The following is a 19,667-nucleotide window of genomic DNA, read 5'->3' as shown; positions in this document are numbered from 1 at the left end:
TGATCCAAAGATGAGCCATGGGGTTCCATGTGCTTCACCTACTCAGTTGGGGACCACTTACTCTAACTTTAGACATGTTTCAAAGCTCAGGTGTCTGAACTAATTTAAGAAACTGAAGAGTGGCAGCAAATCAGAAGGGAATACTATTCTTCTAGAAACAAGCCCAATTATTCAAATGAAATGTAACTGCCAGCAAGAAAGACAGAATTAAAAGTTGACACAAGAAATGAAATCACCCAGCCTCCTAGAAGCAGTAGAAGCAGTAGGACAAACACATCAGCTGGTGACAACCAAGGACAGTAGCCAATGGTCACACTGTTTTCTAAGTCAGGAAGGCATGGGACTTCCTTCTCTTCCCGGTAGGACCAAATGCAGCAGTTGTAATTAGGAAGTATCTTTCTTTAATATTAAGCTTGTTATCACATTCTAAACCTTACTGGGAAGAGATGCTCTGGATCCCCTTATTTTGATTATGTAGCTTAGCAAAAAAAGATTTAGTGCTTCTAGAAATTTACCTTGCCTGAATACCTTTTAGGCATCTGGTTTACAAATCAGACTGTCCTGGTTCACAATGAATCCCTCGTTTCTTGACCTCAGGAGCAGGATTCCTGTTCTTAACCCATATTAGAATATGACTATTATCTGTCTTTTTTCTATCAAGTACTCCACCTGCATCACAAGCTTCTAAGCACAGCTAAGGTGATGGTCTTCATGCACTCAGCTATAGGCAGCAGGACTCTCCCAATGCACAATGGGAATACATCAGATGAGGACCTGGGTCCAAACAGTGGACTCCAGTCATGCATGTCAAGGGCCAGCAACTTATGCTGTGACCATAATTGCTGCCATTCAGGTGCAAAGGTAATTCCACATGTAAAAAATGCCTCAGTGCCAATATGCACAAAAGTATATATGTACCTATAATGCACAGCCCTATAGACATGTGCTCAGGCAGAGTGCTGGGTAATGCAAGTCTGCATGCCAAGGCAGAGAACATGGGAGAGGGGGACAGAATGTTTCCCAAAGGCCTGGCCATTTACAAAGCATCATGGGCAGCAATGGTCCCAAATTACAGATCATGGGTCTGGCATTTCGATGAAATATTCAAATATGCTTGGTTGTTACATATATGCAAAACTAAAATCATTTCTCCTTTTGTCCAGTGTGCTTACCTGTTATAGAGAAGAATGTCTGGCTTCCAAATCAGGCCATCTGGGAAACGAACAGTCTTCACGCCCGGATATTCTGACATATTCCATTGTAAATAGTGATCTGTCCAAGACTAACACACACAGACAATGACATTAGCAGCACTTTGCTTCCTTGCCTACTAATATTTCTTATAAGGGATTATTAGATACATTCAAAGCCAAAAAGAGTTCCAGATACTATTTACATAATTGAATTGTTATCTATAAAATATAAGGAAACTGAGAATTAAGTAATCTCTTGCAAAATGACCATGAACAGCATAAAAATCACATTTAAGATCCTGCTGTCACCATGACCACATTCAAATAGTAGCATTAAAGTTAATTCCAGTCCACTGCATGCCCCGAAGGCTTCCCTCCCACAGCAGATGGTTTTTTTTCCTAGCCAAATGAGTAACTGTTTTGCTTTCAAAGTTCTCCACTGAAAGGACACTTTGGAAAAATAAATTCACTTATTTCAATTGGAATATGAACTAAGCTAGAAAAATTAAGAATATTTATTTCCATGAAACAACTTTTTGCAGCTGCTGGGGAACCTCTCAGAAGCTTCTAAGGAGGATGTGTTTTTGGACTGGAGTTCTTATTTTCATGCAGGAACAGTGCTTCTGATGCCACAACCCCAAAATGCAAACACATGGCCTTGGTGGTAAAACACTGAATCAGGACAAGGGTGAAGATGGGGACTCAGGAAATAGTCATAAACACACCAACACAGGTGCATCTGCTTGACGTCAGGTCCAAAATTGGTTCTTGAGTGACCTTTGCCAGAGGAAGGCCCATGCCTGGGGTCCCTTGTCCAAGGACCACATAGCTCAGCCCTACCTAGGGTCCACTAGCTCTGTAAAGACTGCTCAGGTAAGATCCCACCTACAGCTTCTATACAAACAAGTCCACCAAGCCAGGGTTGCAGGGCTGGCCCGTTTGGACTCAGCACCTCCTACAAATGTGCCATAATCAGGGCAGACCCCCAGTAAAGGCCCCATCCTGTACCCAGTCTCCCTGGGGCCACCCATGATCTGGAGCTCAGACCTCAGATTTAGAAAGGTATGTGATGCAACACTTCCAGCTGGGATCTAGGCAACTCCCCATAATCAAACATATCATTATTTCTGCAGCAAAACGTGCATACTGATACTAAGTAAGAAAAATAAATGCCTCCACTGCACATCTATTTCGGTTTGATTTTAGACTCAGTGAATTTGATGCAAAGTTACAAAAACAACATCAAGGGGGACAAAAACCCTTTAATTTTCAAAGCTATTGAGATTTGGGAATTGTAGCCAAGGGGTTGTGGATCACAGAGCACGTCCCAGAGATCCCACCATCCTCTGGAGAGGACAGGCAAGCATCCAAAAAGGCTGTTCCAGTTCTGGGACCATACGAAGTCAGATGAGAGGGAATAGCCAGGTGAGTAATGTGACTTTATAGCCATGGGCCTCTGAGAATGAAGATCCATCAATGTATAACATGGTGAAAAATCACTTGGGACATTTAGGATAGAGCCACCCTACTGATGTTTCTAATTGATGTGGGTAGTTAGTAGTGGGGAAGGGAGGAGGGGAGAAGAGCAGGAAGGATACGGGAGGGGAGGAGAAGGACAGTACCCAGAAGGGCCAGTCTGGTTGAAGCTGGTTTGCAGGAATGCCTAGGCATGAACTAAACTGTGTTTGCTCCGGCCTGCTCTGTCTCTGTACCATTTGCCCAGTGCTCCCTTCTTTTCTCTCCCTTGTCAGGGGGATAAGCCCTTCCACACTCAACACCTGTGCCTTCCTTACCAGGATCTCATATCTCACCCTGGGATGCCTGTCACTGTCACTATTGCCACCATGCTAATCATGGTCATAGGGCTCCCAGAGCGAAGGTGGGCATGGCAGGCAAATGCCCATCTCCCACACCTGCTGAAATGATGGGCAGAGCAGGGAGGGAAGGCAGGGAAGTAGAAGCCCTTGGTTGGTCAAACCGCAACCTCTTCAGATGGCACGTGTGAGCTGCACAATACTTCTCCAGCAATTTCACATCTCCTCAACCCAACCCATCATCTTAGCTGCATGTGTCCCATGGGTATGTATCCTGACCATTTGGTTTGTTCAGAGTCACGTGTACACCTTGCTTGCCATGATCCAGGGATGCCAGCATGATTACTATTCCTATCTATAAGAGGAGACCAGGGCACAGAGAAGCAACATCCTTTCAGTCAGACACTGGGTCAGGACTCAGAACTGCATTATTTGACTTTAAGAAGAGTGATCAGTAGGCTCTACCATTAATGTTTCTTCCAACCCAATCTCTCTACACTGGCAGTTGGGGGCTGTTCATCCTCTCTGAAGGAGCCCCCCATCTGCTCACTCAAAAGCCAACCTGGGTCTCCCCCACCCTCAGGAAAGAAAAGGGGGGCTGCAGAGAGCTGTGGAACTCAGGCACATCTGGGTTTACACCAAGGCTGTGGCAGAGACCAGCTGTGTGAGCTCAAGCAGATTGTTAATTTTTTTTTAACGTTTATTTATTTTTGAGACAGAGAGAGACAGCGCATGAACGGGGGAGGGTCAGAGAGAGAGGGAGACACAGAATCTGAAACAGGCTCCAGGCTCTGAGCCATCAGCACAGAGCCTGATGCGGGACTTGAACTCACGGACTGCGAGATCATGACCTGAGACGAAGTCGGACACTTAACCGACTGAGCCACCCAGGCACCCCTCAAGCAGATTGTTAAAAACAAACAACCCAGGGCACCTGGGTGGCTCAGTTGGTCAAGTGTCAGACTTCTGCTAAGGTCATGATCTCAGGGTTCAGGAGTTCAAGCCTCACATCAGGCCTTCTGTTGTCAGTGTAGAGACTGCTTCGGATCCTCTGTCTCCCTCTCTCTCTGTCCCTCCCCAGCTCATGCTCTCCCTCGCCCATCTCTCTCAAAAATAAACAAACATTAAAAACAAACAAACAACAACAACAAAAACATGGGCCCAAAATTACTTAGGCCAAGTCACCAAACTGAGGCTTAATACTTAACTGTATTTTCAACCTCCCACAGAAACCTAAGTCTTAAAGGGCCAATCAGGAATTTTCTGATCAGCCTCTGTGAAGTCATCCATTGCCACAGGGTCCTCTCCATCCCTCAATGGAAGATGAGATATAATCTGCTTGATAAAACCCCCTGCCCCTCCCCCAAAGATAAGGTTACCTTGCCTGAAACAATCCTTTCTTTTCCCTTGCTTATAACTTTCTTGCCCCACCCTCCTTTCTATAAAAACTTTCCATTATGTACAACTTGTGGGAGCTCTCTCTACTTGCTAGATAGGGTGCTGCCCAACTCACAAATCCTTTAATTAGGCCAATTACATCTTCAGGTTTACTTGGTTGCATTTTGTTTTTTAACAAGGTAAATACCCCCTCTGGGAGCTGCAGCTTCTTCACAGGTGCCTGCCTCACAGGGCAGGACGGCACTGGAAGGATGAAATGTGTGCAGCAGCAGGTAAGTCATGTAGCCCTGGTAGGCCCATGACAAATGATGGCTTAAAAAAAAAAAAAAAAAGAGGGATTCCTCCATTTCATAAGATACTACAGGACAGGAGAGCTGTAACAACCAAGCTACAGCTAAAGGTGCAGAAGCTCCATCAACTGGGCACTGGGAGCCGGAGTGGGAATGTTGGGGCTGTGTGCCCTGGGAGCGGGAGAGCCCAGGACGCCACAGGTTTCTATGAGCATTTCTGAAGAATGGATGTGTAAAGGGGCTTGTGAATAATAATGTTCCAGAAGGAGCTTTTCTATCCTCTTAAAGCACTTACTCCCCACTCAGATCCCTGGAGGGCAAGAGGCCCTGCACAAAATCTTCCTACAGACAGTGTGTGGCATGTTGGGCAGCTGATAGTGTCAGTCTAGAAACGCCAATACTCCCAGACCATCTGGAAGAGTCTGTGCTTTTCCTTTTCTCCCTGTTTCTGTGGGATCCCTTCTCATTTAATCTTCAAGATATGACTATGTGGGGTTTTAAGGGGACATACAAGGGAGGAAGGGGCCCTTGATCTGAGATGTACCATAAGAACCCTAATTCTTCCATGGGTCTCAGAACTGGCCCCCATTAACATCTACCTTGAGGCCATAGGAAACTTTAAGTTTGTGTGCATGTACATGCATGAAAATATTTATAGCAGGATAATGAGAGAGAAGAAAGGGAACATTTTCTTTGTTTAAAAAAAAAAAGGACATTATGGTATAATAAGAAACATATTTGGTCTATGTCCCAGGTTCTTGGCACATGGTTTCTAAAACCTTGGGAATTTCCTGAGGATAGGAGTGTCTCTTATTATTCATATAGAGCACCTTCTGAGCCCACCAGAGGTTATTCTATTGAGGTGAGGTGACTTAGGGCGGGTGCCTGAGATCATCTCAGGTTGCCAGCATGCAGCCGGTCATCAGAAAGATCAAGCTTTGATTACAGGGTGGCAACCTTCAGCCCCACCCAACCTCAGTCTCCAGGGAGAAGAGAGAGAGAATGGGGACTGGGTTATAAAAACTCTTGAACCACAAGATTCGGAAAGTTTCCAGATTGGTGAATACATCCAAGTGCCAGGATAGTAACTAGCCCACAGAAGGCATGAAAGTTCTGGGCCTCCCTCACACCTTGCCCTATGCATCTCTTCCATTCAGCTGTTCCTGACCAGGATTCTTTATAATAAATTGGTAAATGTAAGTGTTTTCTTGAGTTCCATGAGCTGTTCAGCATTCAAACTCAGCTGGATAGAAGTGTGGGCAGCCTGGACACCCCCTTTGCACCTGGCATCTGATGGGGTAGTCTTGTGGGATTGAGTCCTTAACTTGTAGGATCTGATGCTAACTCCAAATAGAGAGGATATACCCAGTTGGTATCCTAAGAATCAGAGAATCAGTTGCTGGTGTGAAAGACAGCATGTACTTGGTGTTGGAAAACTCCATATAAACATGTTTTGGAAATTCTTCCAGTCAACCATTTTGATCTCAGATGAAGAGAGTGGGCCTCCTTCTTCCTCCTGCTCCCAACACTTTTTCTCTCATTGTGACAGAATGATTGAAATCACCATTAACTATGGGTCATCATGAGGGCCCTAAACAAGCCACTGGCTAGCCTGTGTGTGAACATAAGGTGTGGCATTCTCAGAGATGAAGTGGTAGAAAATGCAGCAATTAAGTATTTTAGAAATAAACATGGTTTGCAACCTAGCATTCTACAGTGTGAATGCTATTCATTCCATAATTATAATCCATAATCAGGAAATAAAAAATAGGGAATAAACATAAGAAGGATGGAAAATGTAGAGTCAGAAGAATGGTTAAAATTCCATAGAAGAAAAGCACAGGCAAGTCTTTGGATGGCTCAACTGTCTCTTCAGAAACTGAAATGCTGCTGCCACTTCTTCTTATAGATTAAATCAGATCATATCTGACAGGCCTCCCAAAATGATAAAACTAATCTACAGAGAAACTACCCCAATTGCTTCCTGCTAGGAATAAGAAGAGGTATATAGAACAGCAACTTTCTCTTCCTTTGGGTTATTTAAATAACCAGAAAGTCCTACAAAATCAAGGGGAAGTGAAAGAAAGGAAAACAAAATAACAAACTGTAAGTCAAAAGAGAATTTAATTTATTTTACTTTTTTGCCCTTCTATTCTGACTGTATAGAAAATCTCTAATTTGCAGAATATTGACCTCAGAGTTTAAATACCCTGGGAAAAAGATTATTCAGATTCAGATTTTCAGAACAGCAATTCAGCAACATGAAACTCTGGGGAAGAAAAGTGGCTGCAGGCAATTTCCTTGATTTTCTGTCCTCTCCTGTCCATATTTCTGCCTCCCTTGGGTCTTCTGACCTCTTGGTCTTCAATATGGAGCTTCACTTCTTATTCATACCCTTTATTCAGGCTAGGTCAGGTCAGGCTGGTCACCAGCTAGAGAACATAACAAGCAGGAATCTAGGTGATGGTGGCTTTATAAATGGCCCCAGTGCAACTTCCAAGGCCTGCCACGATGACATTCAAGTTCCTTATTTCCATGCTGTGGCCTCAAAGGAATTCCAAGGCTTTCCAGGGGGAAAGAGCTTCGATTAGGTACCTGTTAAGGCCTGTTCTAAACCCAAGATACCTATGATTCCTTAAAATTCATTCAGAAGCCAGTGTTAAAGCTGCTACATGAGCTACAGATACCACCTTCCAGATAAATATGTCACCCCTGCTTTGTAAGGAAGGACACATGCTAAAAAGGCACCCAGCATGTTTCCAGGTGGTGGGCATGTGGAAACAAGTATTAATTAATGATGCAACTCCTACACACACTAATGCTTCCTGATCTTCACATTTAGAAGGGTCTATGCCTTTCCTTCTCTCCCTTCCATTTCTGTAAAGCAGAGATTTTTCCCACCTCTGAACTCCACTGTCCACACCACCAGCTGGCCTCCTGCCATACTTCAAGGGAGTCACTTGTTCACAATATTTTAACCTTTTTGTTGGGCTGTAAATTGCACAGTCTGATTGTAAATGGCTTAAGAGAAGAAATTGGGTCTCATCCATTTCTGGGTTCCCCCTCATGTGACCTACTTCAATGTCTTCCCTGTAGCAGGCATTCAAAAAGATAAGGTGAATAGGTAAGTGAGATAAAAAGGTGATTTTTAAAACATATGAAGCTGTGGACATTTTTGCAAGTGCAATAATGAATTAGAAATAAGCTGTGCTTGAAAGAAATTTAGAGGTCTCCAGTGACATCCTCCAAAGCAAGCATGCTTATTTATGGAGCACCTGAACTCAATGCAATAAGTAATAATCTAGTTACTTTTTTCCTAGAAAACAACACTCTTTGAAAAAAAAATGCCAAATCATATATGTTATTAACGATCATTTGCTTACTGAGGGATAAGGATATAGGCACCAGGAAGACAGACCTGTCTCTGACCTAATATGTAGTGAGCATATTAGGTGTTTCTCTCTTTATAAAAAAAATGTCAACAGCAGCTCTGTACCATAGAAAACATGGGAAATGCCTGGTTTTATATAAAAAAGGAAACATTTGTATTATCTCCCAGAATTCCCAGAGCTTACACTACAGTGTTTAAATGTGAGATGGAGTTGGCTTTATTTTGTATCATAATATCTTAGCCCTTCCTAGGTTCACCTTGAGTTTTTTGTTTCATTCATTCATTCTACAAAACTTACTCATGCCTACTGGGGGTAGAGTAGTGAACACAACTGGAGTCCTGCCCTCCCAGAGGACACATTCCAAGTGGGGGATGAGAACTCAGAGCCAGAGAACAAATAAACAATACAAAGTATGGGACAAGGGCTTTAAAAACAAAATGAAGTAGACTTAGGGAATACATGTTGTGTTCCCCCAAATTCCTATGTTGAACTCTAATCTCAGTGTGAGGGATATCAGAGGTGGGGCCTTTAGTAGGTAATCAGATCATGAGGAGAGAGCCCTCCCAAATGAGATTAGCACCCTTATACAATGGGACAGATCCCTCCCTAAGAGATTAGCACTCCCATTTCACCTAGTGAGGACACAACAAAAATGCAACTCAAAAAAGAGCTCTGAATAGAATGCAACCATGGTGGCACCTTGGACTTCCAGCCTTCAAAACTGTGAGAAATAAATATCTGTTGTTGATAAGTCACCCTGTTTATGGTATTTTGTTATAGCAGCCAGAAAGACTAAGATACCGAGGTGAAGAGAATGGTATGGGCTGGGGGTAGGCAATGAGGGTTTGAGATAGTAGGGTTTGAGAGGAACTCAGAGAAGACCTCACTGAAAAGGTGATCTTCAGGTAGATACTACTAAGAAGTGAGAAAGAAAAGCAAGTGGTTCTTGGGGAAAGAGCCTTCTAGGCAGGGGGAGCAAATGCAAAGGCCCTGAGGTAAATGATGTGTGTAGGGCAACAAGCAGGGCAGGGAACACAGCAAGAAGAAGAGGGCTGGGGAGGATGTAGAAAAAGCGAGGGCCTGGCATGCAAAGTCAAAGACCACCTCAAGGACCTCAGCTTGCTACTGGGTGAGACAGGAGCCCCTGGAAGGATCTGGGTCAATGAGGCTTGTGGCTAAGCCTTCTTCTCTTACTGGGATCACGCTGACTGCTATATTGAGAACAGACATCGCTAGTGGAGGTAAGGGCTGAAACACAAGGCCCAGCTATGAATCTCCATAGTAACATAGGTGAGAAATGATGCTGGTTTAGACCAAGGTGGAAGCATTGGGGTTGATGTGCAGTAGTTAGACCTTGGCTCTGTTTTGAAGGTTGAGATCAGAGGTAGGTGTGAGAGACTAGAGTTAAGGGTGACTCTGAGGCTTCTGATCTGAGCAAATGAATACACGGAGTTACCATTTATCCAAATGGAGACAGCAATTGTAGGGGCCAAGGGTAGGCTGCCCAAAACGTGCCACTTTGTCATACTGATTACTTTAAATAAAAGTTAATTACGATACAGCTTGTTCAAGAGGGACACTCAGACCCTCCACTGTCCCCCTGAAAGCAGGAAATAAATCTACCATGTGAGAGGTGTCCTCCCTCAATTAGGATGTAGAGACATCCTTATCACCAGAGATAGGGAATTTAGAGCCAAGAAGACTACATAAACAACCCCTGTGACTTTTTACTAATTTACCACCCCAGCCCAAGTTCATTTTAGAATTCCTTACTAATTAAAGCTCCCAAAGTTAAGGCTTTTTGTCCTGTTAACTCTTCACAGATTTATCGTGTCTTTGTCTGAAAAGTTTAAAAACTATCTGCCTTTGTCATTTCCTTAGGTGTCAAAGTTGTCAAAGTCATTATTTGGCCTCCGTGTGCACATAATAAAACTCTGTTTTGTTTTTTTTTTTTTCTCCTGTTAATCAGTCTCATGTAAATTCAATCTTAGTCCAAGTGGAAGACCCCAAAGGGTAGAGAAGAATTTTTCCTTCCCTTCACTATAGAGGGAGCAAGTGAGAAAGAGAAAGAAAAGGACACACTGGATTTAAGAGCCTACTGGGTGCCCATGTAGGGGCACCAGGAAGGCAGTTGGGTTGGTGCTTTAAGCCAGGATACTGGGTTCTCCAACTCTTGGGACAAGGAATGACTGCACAGAGATGAAGAGACTAGCAGGGGGAACTCAGGAGTCACTAGAGAATTAGGAGGAAAACCTAAGGACAGGTAGCCAAACACTAAATGTAGAAGGATTTCCAGTAAGAGGGACCAATCCACTCTACCAAATGTTCCTGAGAGACCCAAGGTAAGAGGGAAGAAATCGATCCCTGGAAAAACCAGAATAAAGGTGTTCTATCCTTGGTGGAGAGTGGAAAGATAGGACAGGTATTGACAGGTAAGGGACATCAGGTATCGCCTGGGGTGATGGCGAAGTTCTGCTTCCTGATGGGGGTGGGACTGAGGAGTTGAAAGCATTCCTGGCTATTCATTGACTGATACACTTAGGATCTATACATCACATTGTATGCAAAATTTTTACCTTGAAAGAAACCCTGGTCAAAGAGCTGCCTGAAACATGCAGGTGAAAATGCACCACTGTCTGCTATTCCTCTTTGAAATGAACTAAAAAAATAAGCTAGGCTGATAAAAAGATGGATAAATAGCCAAATGGGATAAAGTAAGAATTAAAAAAAAAAAATGCTAATTACAGAATCTAAGAGGTGAGGCTATAGACTCCCCATAAATTCAAATGTTAGGTATATTTGAAAATTTTCATCAAAAAATTAGGGAAGGGGCACCTGGGTGGCTCAATCAGTTAAGTGTCTGACTCTTGATTTTGGCTTAGGTCAATGATCTCAGAGTTAAGAGTTTGGGCTCTGTGCTGGGCATGGAGCCTGCTTAAGATTCTCTCTACCTCTTCCTCTGTCCATCTCCCACTCATGTATGAACTCTCTCATTCTCTCAAAAAAGAAGAAGAAGAAGAAGAAGAAGAAGAAGAAGAAGAAGAAGAGAAAAGGAAAGAAAAGAAAAAAAAGAAAAACGGGGAAAAACATTAGAGTATAGCATTCACAACCTGGGGGTTAGTGGTTTGCTCACCCCAAGTCAGCTAAGGGTGAGTTTAACTGAGAATTCATGGGAAGAGAGTGGGGATGTCTGGGGAGGATGCTGCTTGAAGGAACATTGCTGTAAAGGTGAGAAGGAAAGGAGAGTCACTGGGGATAGTTAATGGAGACAAACAAACTGCAGTTTGTATGCTAATGAGGCCAACCTCTAGACACTATTAGGACATGACTTTAGAAGCAACAGGGACAACTGTGACAGTAAGGCTCTCAGCAGGCCCCAGAAGAGGGAACCTCTTCCCAGGAGGGAAGCGCCATCTCCAAGGGGAGCACAGACCCAAGCCCACGTGCCCAGACAAAAGGAGGGAAGCTAGAGCAGATGTGCACAGGCTGAAGATAGGATGTGCTTACTAAAGAATGTTGCTTTACTGGAGAATGTTATGCTAAGTGAAATAAGTCATACAGAGAAAGACAGATACCATATGTTTTCACTCTTTGTGGATCCTGAGAAACTTACCAGAGGACCATGGGGGAGGGGAGGGAAAAAAAAAAAAAAAGAAAGAAAGGTTAGACAGGGAGGGAGCCAAAACATAAGAGACTCTTAAAAACTGAGAACAAACTGATGGTTGATGGGGGATGGGAGGGCAGGGAGGGTGGGTGATGGGTACTGAGGAGGGCACCTGTTGGGATGAGCACTGGGTGTTGTATGGAAACCAATTTGACAATAAATTTCATATTAAGAAAAAAGAGAGAGAAAGGGGATGTGGGGGCAGGGGGTAAATGGGAATTCTCCACACCTTTCCTTCTATTTTGTTATGAACCTAAAATGGCTCTAAAAAGATCAAGTCTTTTAAAAAAGGGAAAGTAGTATATAAATTTCAAAGGAAAACTTAAAAAAAAAATGTTGCTTTAAATCCTGCAGGGAAATTCTGCAAAGGTTCTACTTTATTCATTACAGGCAGGTTCTGTGAGGCATCTCTTATATAGCAAAGCCTGCTCTGGGGACATACAGCAGATGGCTTTAAGTGAATCTGTTTTCTATTCCCCAACTTCCACTTGCATTCCCACCAAAACTCACCTGCCCAATAACCACCTGGGAATATCCCTTTCCCCACATTTACTACTCTGATTTCTGCCTTACAAAGAAAGGGAATTTCCCTCACCTCAACTCCTATCTTGGGACATTGACCCAAGAAGCAAACAACAAAAGGCAGATTCAAAATACCAGTGTCTGTGTAAATTGTGCTAAAAATCAGGTGACAAAAACTTTCAAAGATCAGGCAGGTTTTAATTCCTTGTTTTCAACAAAATTGAATGAGAAACTAAGCAAGCTGTCAGCTAATACATTCCAATGAAACTATATTATTTTTGTCATGTAATCTGGAAGAAGTTCAAGGAATTGACTAACGTTTTAACAAAATGCCTTTATTAATGAACGATACACTACTACATCTATTTTAAAAAGTCATAGAATTGATGGTGAAATCTGCATTAGTGTCTCATTTCGTAATAAAAAAAATCATCATCTACAAACATATGAATTAATTTAAAACAAAGCCCCATCTTTGGTAGAGACATGAATGCCACCGTGATGAATTAAGAACCAATAATCATTGTAATCCTAAATCAATCCAGAAGAAAAAAAAATTAACACTTATTGTCTAAAAGAATGACTTTATGTTAATATCTACATTTGAGAGAACCAAGACAGAGTGATTGATAACCTGCAAACATGAAATTACAGAACATTAGGATAAGTTCTGTGTGAAAAGTGGCATAGCAATACAAGTGCAATAATAAAAGGAAGGGACTGTGCAAGACATCTGTAGCGAGAAGGCCTTCTTTATATATTTCCTAAATGAATGATATGGGCATCAAATCATTATGGTATTTAGTTTCCACTTAAAATAGAGACTAACAGTTTTACTTTTAAATGACAATATTTACAATTTGCTGGAAGAGACATCATTTGCAATTCATTAAATTTAGGTGAGAATTTTACATGTCAAGCTAAAAATGCATGAATGGAATACAGCATTTCAGAATTCTTGCAGGGGTCCCCAGAGCACTAAGCATGACTGTGACAGCCTCTGGCTTAGGCAACTCTCTAGGATTCCCATTATGCGCATCTAGAGGGCATAGAGAGTGAGGCGGGTGCCCCTAAACCCTGGGGACCAGTTAAGGTGCATGTTACAAACAGGTTACCAACAATGTAGATCTTCATCTTATTACTTGTTTTGCATGAGTGCTTTTAAAATTTCCCCAAATCACCCTGTAGGAAATACACCCATTCACTGAGCCCTGCAGGACGAAGTGAGAAATACCCAAAAGTGGATGTTCTACTTCACATAAGTTGGCCTGTGTGGAGTTAGGGAGGACAATCCTGACTCTTCTCAGGGGCTCTCTTCCTCCGCTGCATTTCAAGCAGGAGCATCTGAGAAACCACAGCAGGAAGACCCATGGGAGAGGACTGCCCTTGTCTCAACTTACCATTTGCAGCCAAATGTTGGTAGTTAGAACTTGGTTCTTCTCATCCTTCAAAGAAAAAGAAAGAACCATAAATATTGCTTATATGGTTTACAAAAGAGGGACTGATGCCATTATTCATGCAGGAATCATACTACTGGGGCTGTGGGAATGCGTGGAAACTAGGAGGAACCAAGCAGTTCCAAACACACTCAAGCCGCATTTCCCCAGAGTTAAGCTTGTTCTCTTTATTCTGAAGTAACAGACATTTATTACAGAGCACTTACAAAATGCAAAGTATAAAGAAGAAAATTAAAACCCACAGCCCCACCATCCAGAGATGACACTTCCTAATGATTTAGCTTACTTTCCTTTGTACTCTTTAAAATAATTTATATGCTTAAAAAATAAAGTTGGGTACAAATTCCAATTTTTTAAAGTCAAGTTTATTACCAGAAAGTATAGAGTTTTAAACAAATATAAATATCTCACGCTTCCCTCCCCTAGGAAAGGGAGCATGACCTATGACAGCTATTGTACCATATGCCAATGGTAGTGTGTGGGCCACATTTCTCCTTGGTCCCTGTGGATCTGCTTACCTTTTCTCTCATCTTTTATCTACCAGGAAGTATTCCTGGCCCTTGACACACACTTGCAAGGTAAATTCTGTCTTAATGAGCAAACCAAGTTTCAGAAAGGTGAGGTGACTTTATGAAGGAGCTATTCAAACTTGGATCTTTCTGACCCAAAGCCCCTTTTTCCACATTTCTGAACCACCTACGGGTGGCATCCAGAAGAGTGCCAAGTCTGTGCTTTAATCAGAGCTTGGGATAGTGTACTAACCATGGCTTTGTCCCAGCACAGGACACCTAAAGAAAATTCTAGTCAACAACAGCCTTTCCAACTGGGATGCAAGCAGTGTTTTACCACAGCTGGTTGAGCCCAACATGGCCTAGCAAAAACCAGTGTGCACACACCAATGACCAAGTTCCATGCAATACTTATACTGAGATAGTGGTATTCACTACTTAGCACTCAATTCCCACCCAAAGGACTCTACAAATTGACAACTGCCATTCTCTCTAAGAGAAAGTATTTATTAATGCCCCCAAGCAGAGTGCCTAGAAGCTGAGACTGTGAGCTCCTCCAGCAGGAATTACCTGGTCCAGTTATGGCATACACAAAAACAATCCCAATGGCAGAGAGAACATGGCATCTGCTGGGGCGTGGTCATAGGGAGGGATGCAAACGAGAAACAAATGCTGCTTCTCATTAAAATAAAAATGTATTGAACATGTAAGGAGTTGGCAAAGATTACTTGATGCATCAATGGCCCTAGCCCAGCAACTCACACTCTGAGCACCTTTGAGAGGTGAAACTAGGAGGTAGGGAGGTATCTGAATCCTGAAGAAAGAACAGGGCTACTTGAGGAGGGACAGGGAAGAATGTCCTAGTAGGGTCTCAGGACACAGCTGAATCCAGAAGTAGATGTCAGTTTGGTTACAGGAAAAATACATTCTATTTTCCAAAATAAAACATGGCAGAGTCTTCTGGGTGGAAAAAGTTATGGAGCTAACATTTCTCTGTACTCTGTACTAAGCAAATGGTTCCCAACGGAGCCATATATTTGAACTGCATGAGTACTCTAGTTCCGGTTCAATCTCCAATATTATTTGAAAGCATCAGTGAACTCTTTTAGGACATACATCCGTTGTGTCAACTTATTAAGGAGTTGTTGTTTTTAATGGACTTAAAATTAGCCGGTGTTCCACTTGGGTGGCTTTCCTTCTTTTAATTGCATCTGTGTCTTCAGCTTCTGAGAAAAAGGCTTCTGTGGTTTGGGAGCTCAATTACTACCAATCTAATTAAAAGGCTTTCTTCTTTCCAACATTTGAACTGAAACCTCATTAGAGTGAAACGGAATTTCTGTGGTGTGTAGCAGCATAGGACTAAAGTGCCAGCATTTCAAACTGTAATCAACACTGAGCAGCAGCCAGCCACTGCTGGAGAGCACAACGATGCCAGGTAAGGGAGCCTTCCGTGGAGATTTGAGAGGACCAGCCTGCAGATCAGCAAGGAGGCTGCTGTTGGCATTCCCAGGGTAGGTCTCTTTCCTCCCAGCTTCCATCCCAGGGCCACCGGCTGGCTGAGGCTCTCAGCTCTCTCAGTCCGCACAGAGACAAGGTGTCCTACCTCTTCACCACCCCTGAGATGCAGCGTCCTCTCCACACTACACATTGAATGTTTGCATTCCCCTGAAATTCACATGTTCAAATTCAACTCTACTGGGACAGTATCTAGAGGTGACCTTTGGAAGGAGATTAGGTCATGAGAGCAGAGCCCCCAGGAATAGGATTAGTGCCTTATAAAAGAGACTCCAGAAAGCTCCCTCGTCCCTTCTACCACGTGAGGACATAGGGAGAAGATGGCTCTCTATGAACCAAGAAGCAGGTTCTCACTAGATACCAGATTTACCAGTGCACGGATCTTGGATTTACAAACAGCATCACAACTGTAAGGAAGAAATGCATGTTGTTTAAGCCACCCAGTCTGTGGTATTTAAGTTATGGTAGCCCAAGCTGATGAAGACCACACACAGTCTGACCTCCACTAAGCTCCAGATGGAGCTCTCTGCCCTCCTTCAGCTGCACTGATCAAAGAATTAAAACCAAGGTTCTCAGCGTAGCACACAGCCTTTTCTACAAGCCATAGTCCAGCCATGTGCTCATTCATTCATTCATTTATTCATTTATTCACTCATTCAACAAATGTTTGCAGAGTACTTCCTGTCTCACGCATTATGCTATCCAGACATGTAGAGTAGGAATTGAACATTGTTCTTGAGCTCATGGAATACAAAATGTGAGTGGGGGGTGGGATTACACAACTCAACAATGATATAATTTCAAAAGGTGATAGTAAAGGAATGAGACACCTTCAGAGAGGATGACAGGGTAGAGTCCCAAGGATGAGCCTTCACTTTTACACCCTATGATATTGGAATACTGAAAGACACAGATCCCTCATGCCATCACCTGTACCACTTGACCTTTAAGAACTCACTCCTCCTCACCTCCCAGGGCCTTCCCTGTCCCACACCTTCCTCCTTTCTCCTGCTCCAGGCCAGGCCCCCCCAACAGGCAGCCCTGGACTGAAGTTGCCTCCTCGATCACCAGGGATTCCAGCACAGAGCCAGCAACCCAGACAGACCTTGGCTTTGCATAGGAGAATGAAAGTCAGTGAGGAGAGGCAGATTTCAGTTCAACATGAGGAAGAACCTCCCTGGCCTAGAACAGTTCAGCCTACTTCAGAAAGGATGTGGCAACCAGCTCCTGGAGTTATAAACACAGAGGACAGCCACCTACCTGGAAAGGACACTTTCATCCTTCGGTGGCCCTCTGAAGGTGTAGTCCTGGTGACCTAGGGCCTGTGCAGTCTACAGTGGCCAGGTCTCCTACACACCCCAGTGCCCACACTTACACCCCCTACACCAGCCACTTGGCCTTCCTTCCTGCCACCCTGAGGATAGCCAGTGTCCTGCTTCCTGAGCCTTCTGCAAGAGGGCCCAGGGCACAACTTCAGCCTGCATTCAACTGCCATGCCTCAGGGTTTACACATCGCTGTGCATGCTGAGGTGATGTGGAGAACTGGGCATGGAGACTGAGCCTTTGGTTTAGAAAGTTGGCAGATGGATCTGCAGTTCCCAGATGTCTCTCTGGCTTCAGGCATTAGGATGTTCCTGGAAGAACATACAGGGGCTCCATTCCCTCTCCCAAAATCTACTTATTCTACACAGGAGGGAAACTTCCTTCCCTCTCATCTAAACATCCTCCACTGACAGCAAAGCCACCAGCCAGCCTCCTGTACTGCGCTTGAGCTTGTTTAAATCCTGAATCAGCTGATGAAACTGCATTCAGTAGTCTCTTTCCTCATGAGTTGGATGTCACACTGGTCAAACACTGGGATTCCTGTGGGAAGGAATCCAAACCCCAGCCCAAGGGCCTCTGAATAAATAACCAGCAAGCAGAACAGAATCTGAATATGGTTTCAGTGATGACCCTGCCTGGCAGGACAGCATGGTGGAGCAGACCCCATGCGGAGGAAGACCCTCCAGACTCCAATCTCAGCCCTCTAATTTCAGGCACTCAGTTTCTGTGGGTTTCAATTTTATCTCCCAGAAAATAAGGAGACAACAGCTTTCCTGACCACCGCCCAGAGTGGGAGAGGCGAGGGCAGCCTCATACAAGCTGTGACATGTGACTCAGTGCCAGTGGCTGTTCCTGTGGGGCTGCCCTCACACACACAATTCTCTTGCAAGACCCACACTTCTTCCTAACCCTGGGACCACACAAGAGGAGACACGACTGACGGTTGCCATGGAATCACAGGATGCCCTTGTGACAAAGCACCCCCATAGCCAACTAGTCTAATGCCTCATTAAAAAAAAAAAAAATCTGAGCACTTCAGAATATAATTCAGCCTTAAAAAAAGATGGAAATTCTGCTATTTGTGATAGCATAGATGAGCCTGGAGGACACTATCCTAAGTGAAATAAGCCAGACATAGAAAAACAGGTACTACCTGATTACACTTACATGAGGAATCTAAATTAGTTGAACTCACAGAAGCACAGTGTAGAAAGGTGGCTACCAGAGGCTAGGGGAGGGGGAGATGGAAGGTCTTAGTCCATGGGGACAAATGTTCAGCTCTGTAAGATAAATAATTCCTAGAGATCTGTGCAGCATGGAGCCTATACTTAACAATGCCATATTACATATTTAAAAAAATTTCTAAAAGGGTAGATCTAATGTTAAACTTTATCACAGAAATTAATAATGATAATAAATAAATAAAGAGGGCTGGAGGGAATTTTTGAAGTGATGGCTATGTTTATGATACAGATTTTAGGGAGGGTTTCACAGGTATATGCTTGTCTCCAAACCTGTCAAATTGTGTACATCAAATATGTACAGTTTTTGTACGTCAATCATACTTCAATAAAGTTAGTGTGTTTTTTTTTAAAGTACACTTTGATTTAAGTAGCTATGCTTTTTTGAATCAATCTCCCAGAATAATCATGTATCTGTTTTGAGTACAATGGTTCTGATAATGTGTAATGTGCTACCTTCCATTTCATATAGCAATTATTCTTCTGGAAGTTATACAGCAACATTATTCAAAATTATTTTTCATAGTTCCCAACACTTTCTTTTTGCTTTTGTGTAGACACTGAGAAAAGGAGATAACAATACATCTCACTTTGTCTAAGTTCTCGTTTGCAGAGAAAATTGCTGGATAACATAAATTCCTATTCGTGTAGTCTTTGTAGTTTATAGCAAGGATTACTTCTTTTATCAAATTTAATTTTACACCAACCATATTTTTGCCCTAGTTTTACAGAATAATAAACTGAGAGTCTGTGACTTCCCCTAAGTCAGCGAGATCATAGGTCTGACAAAAAACTCATACCCAGAATAAGAAATAAACTCCTACATATCAATAAGAAAAAGGCAGACAATCCAAGAGAAAAATGGGCAAAAGATGAACAAGCACATGATTTTCACCACAAAGAATATCAGTAATAACATAGCTAGGGTACCTGGGTGGCTCAGTCAGTTCAGCATCTGACTTTGCCTCAGGTCATGATCTCGCAGTTCATGAATTCGAGCCATGCGTCAGGCTCTGTACTGACAGCTTGGAGCCTGGAATCTGCTTCAGATTCTGTGTCTCCCTCTCTCTCTGCCCTTCCCCAGCTAGTGCTCATTCTTTCTCTCTTTCTCAAAAATAAACATTAATTTTTTTTTTGAAAAAAAAAAATCATAGCTAAACCTTCAGTAGACATTTGGATTCTTGCAAATGTCATGCGTGGATGTGTGCGTTCGCACACACACACACACACTTTTTTTAAACTATATCAGTCTTGTGACAACAACCCAGGAAAATCAGTACTATTATTATTCTCATTTACCAATTGAGATAATGGGAATGCTCCCAAATTTAACCTAATATGTCTCTGTT

The 19,667-nt window shown here is 43.0% G+C and overlaps 1 protein-coding gene across 1 annotated transcript in view; it reads right to left on the bottom strand.

The window, feature by feature from the left end:
- CHRNA7 (cholinergic receptor nicotinic alpha 7 subunit) overlaps window positions 1-19,667 on the bottom strand; it is a 116,777-nt gene that overhangs the window by 53,071 nt on the left and 44,039 nt on the right. The window contains exons 3-4 of the mRNA XM_030317555.1: window positions 13,674-13,718; window positions 1,173-1,282 (exon numbers count right to left, since the gene is read on the bottom strand). Coding sequence (XP_030173415.1) covers window positions 1,173-1,282; window positions 13,674-13,718 — 155 coding nt within the window. The remainder of the gene's footprint in view (window positions 1-1,172; window positions 1,283-13,673; window positions 13,719-19,667) is intronic.

Source organism: Lynx canadensis, chromosome B3 (assembly GCF_007474595.2).
Source record: "Lynx canadensis isolate LIC74 chromosome B3, mLynCan4.pri.v2, whole genome shotgun sequence".
NCBI classification, from domain to species: Eukaryota; Metazoa; Chordata; class Mammalia; order Carnivora; family Felidae; genus Lynx; species Lynx canadensis.
The sequence above is the reverse complement of the archived record's forward strand: the minus strand, read 5'-3'. Positions and strand labels throughout refer to the sequence as shown.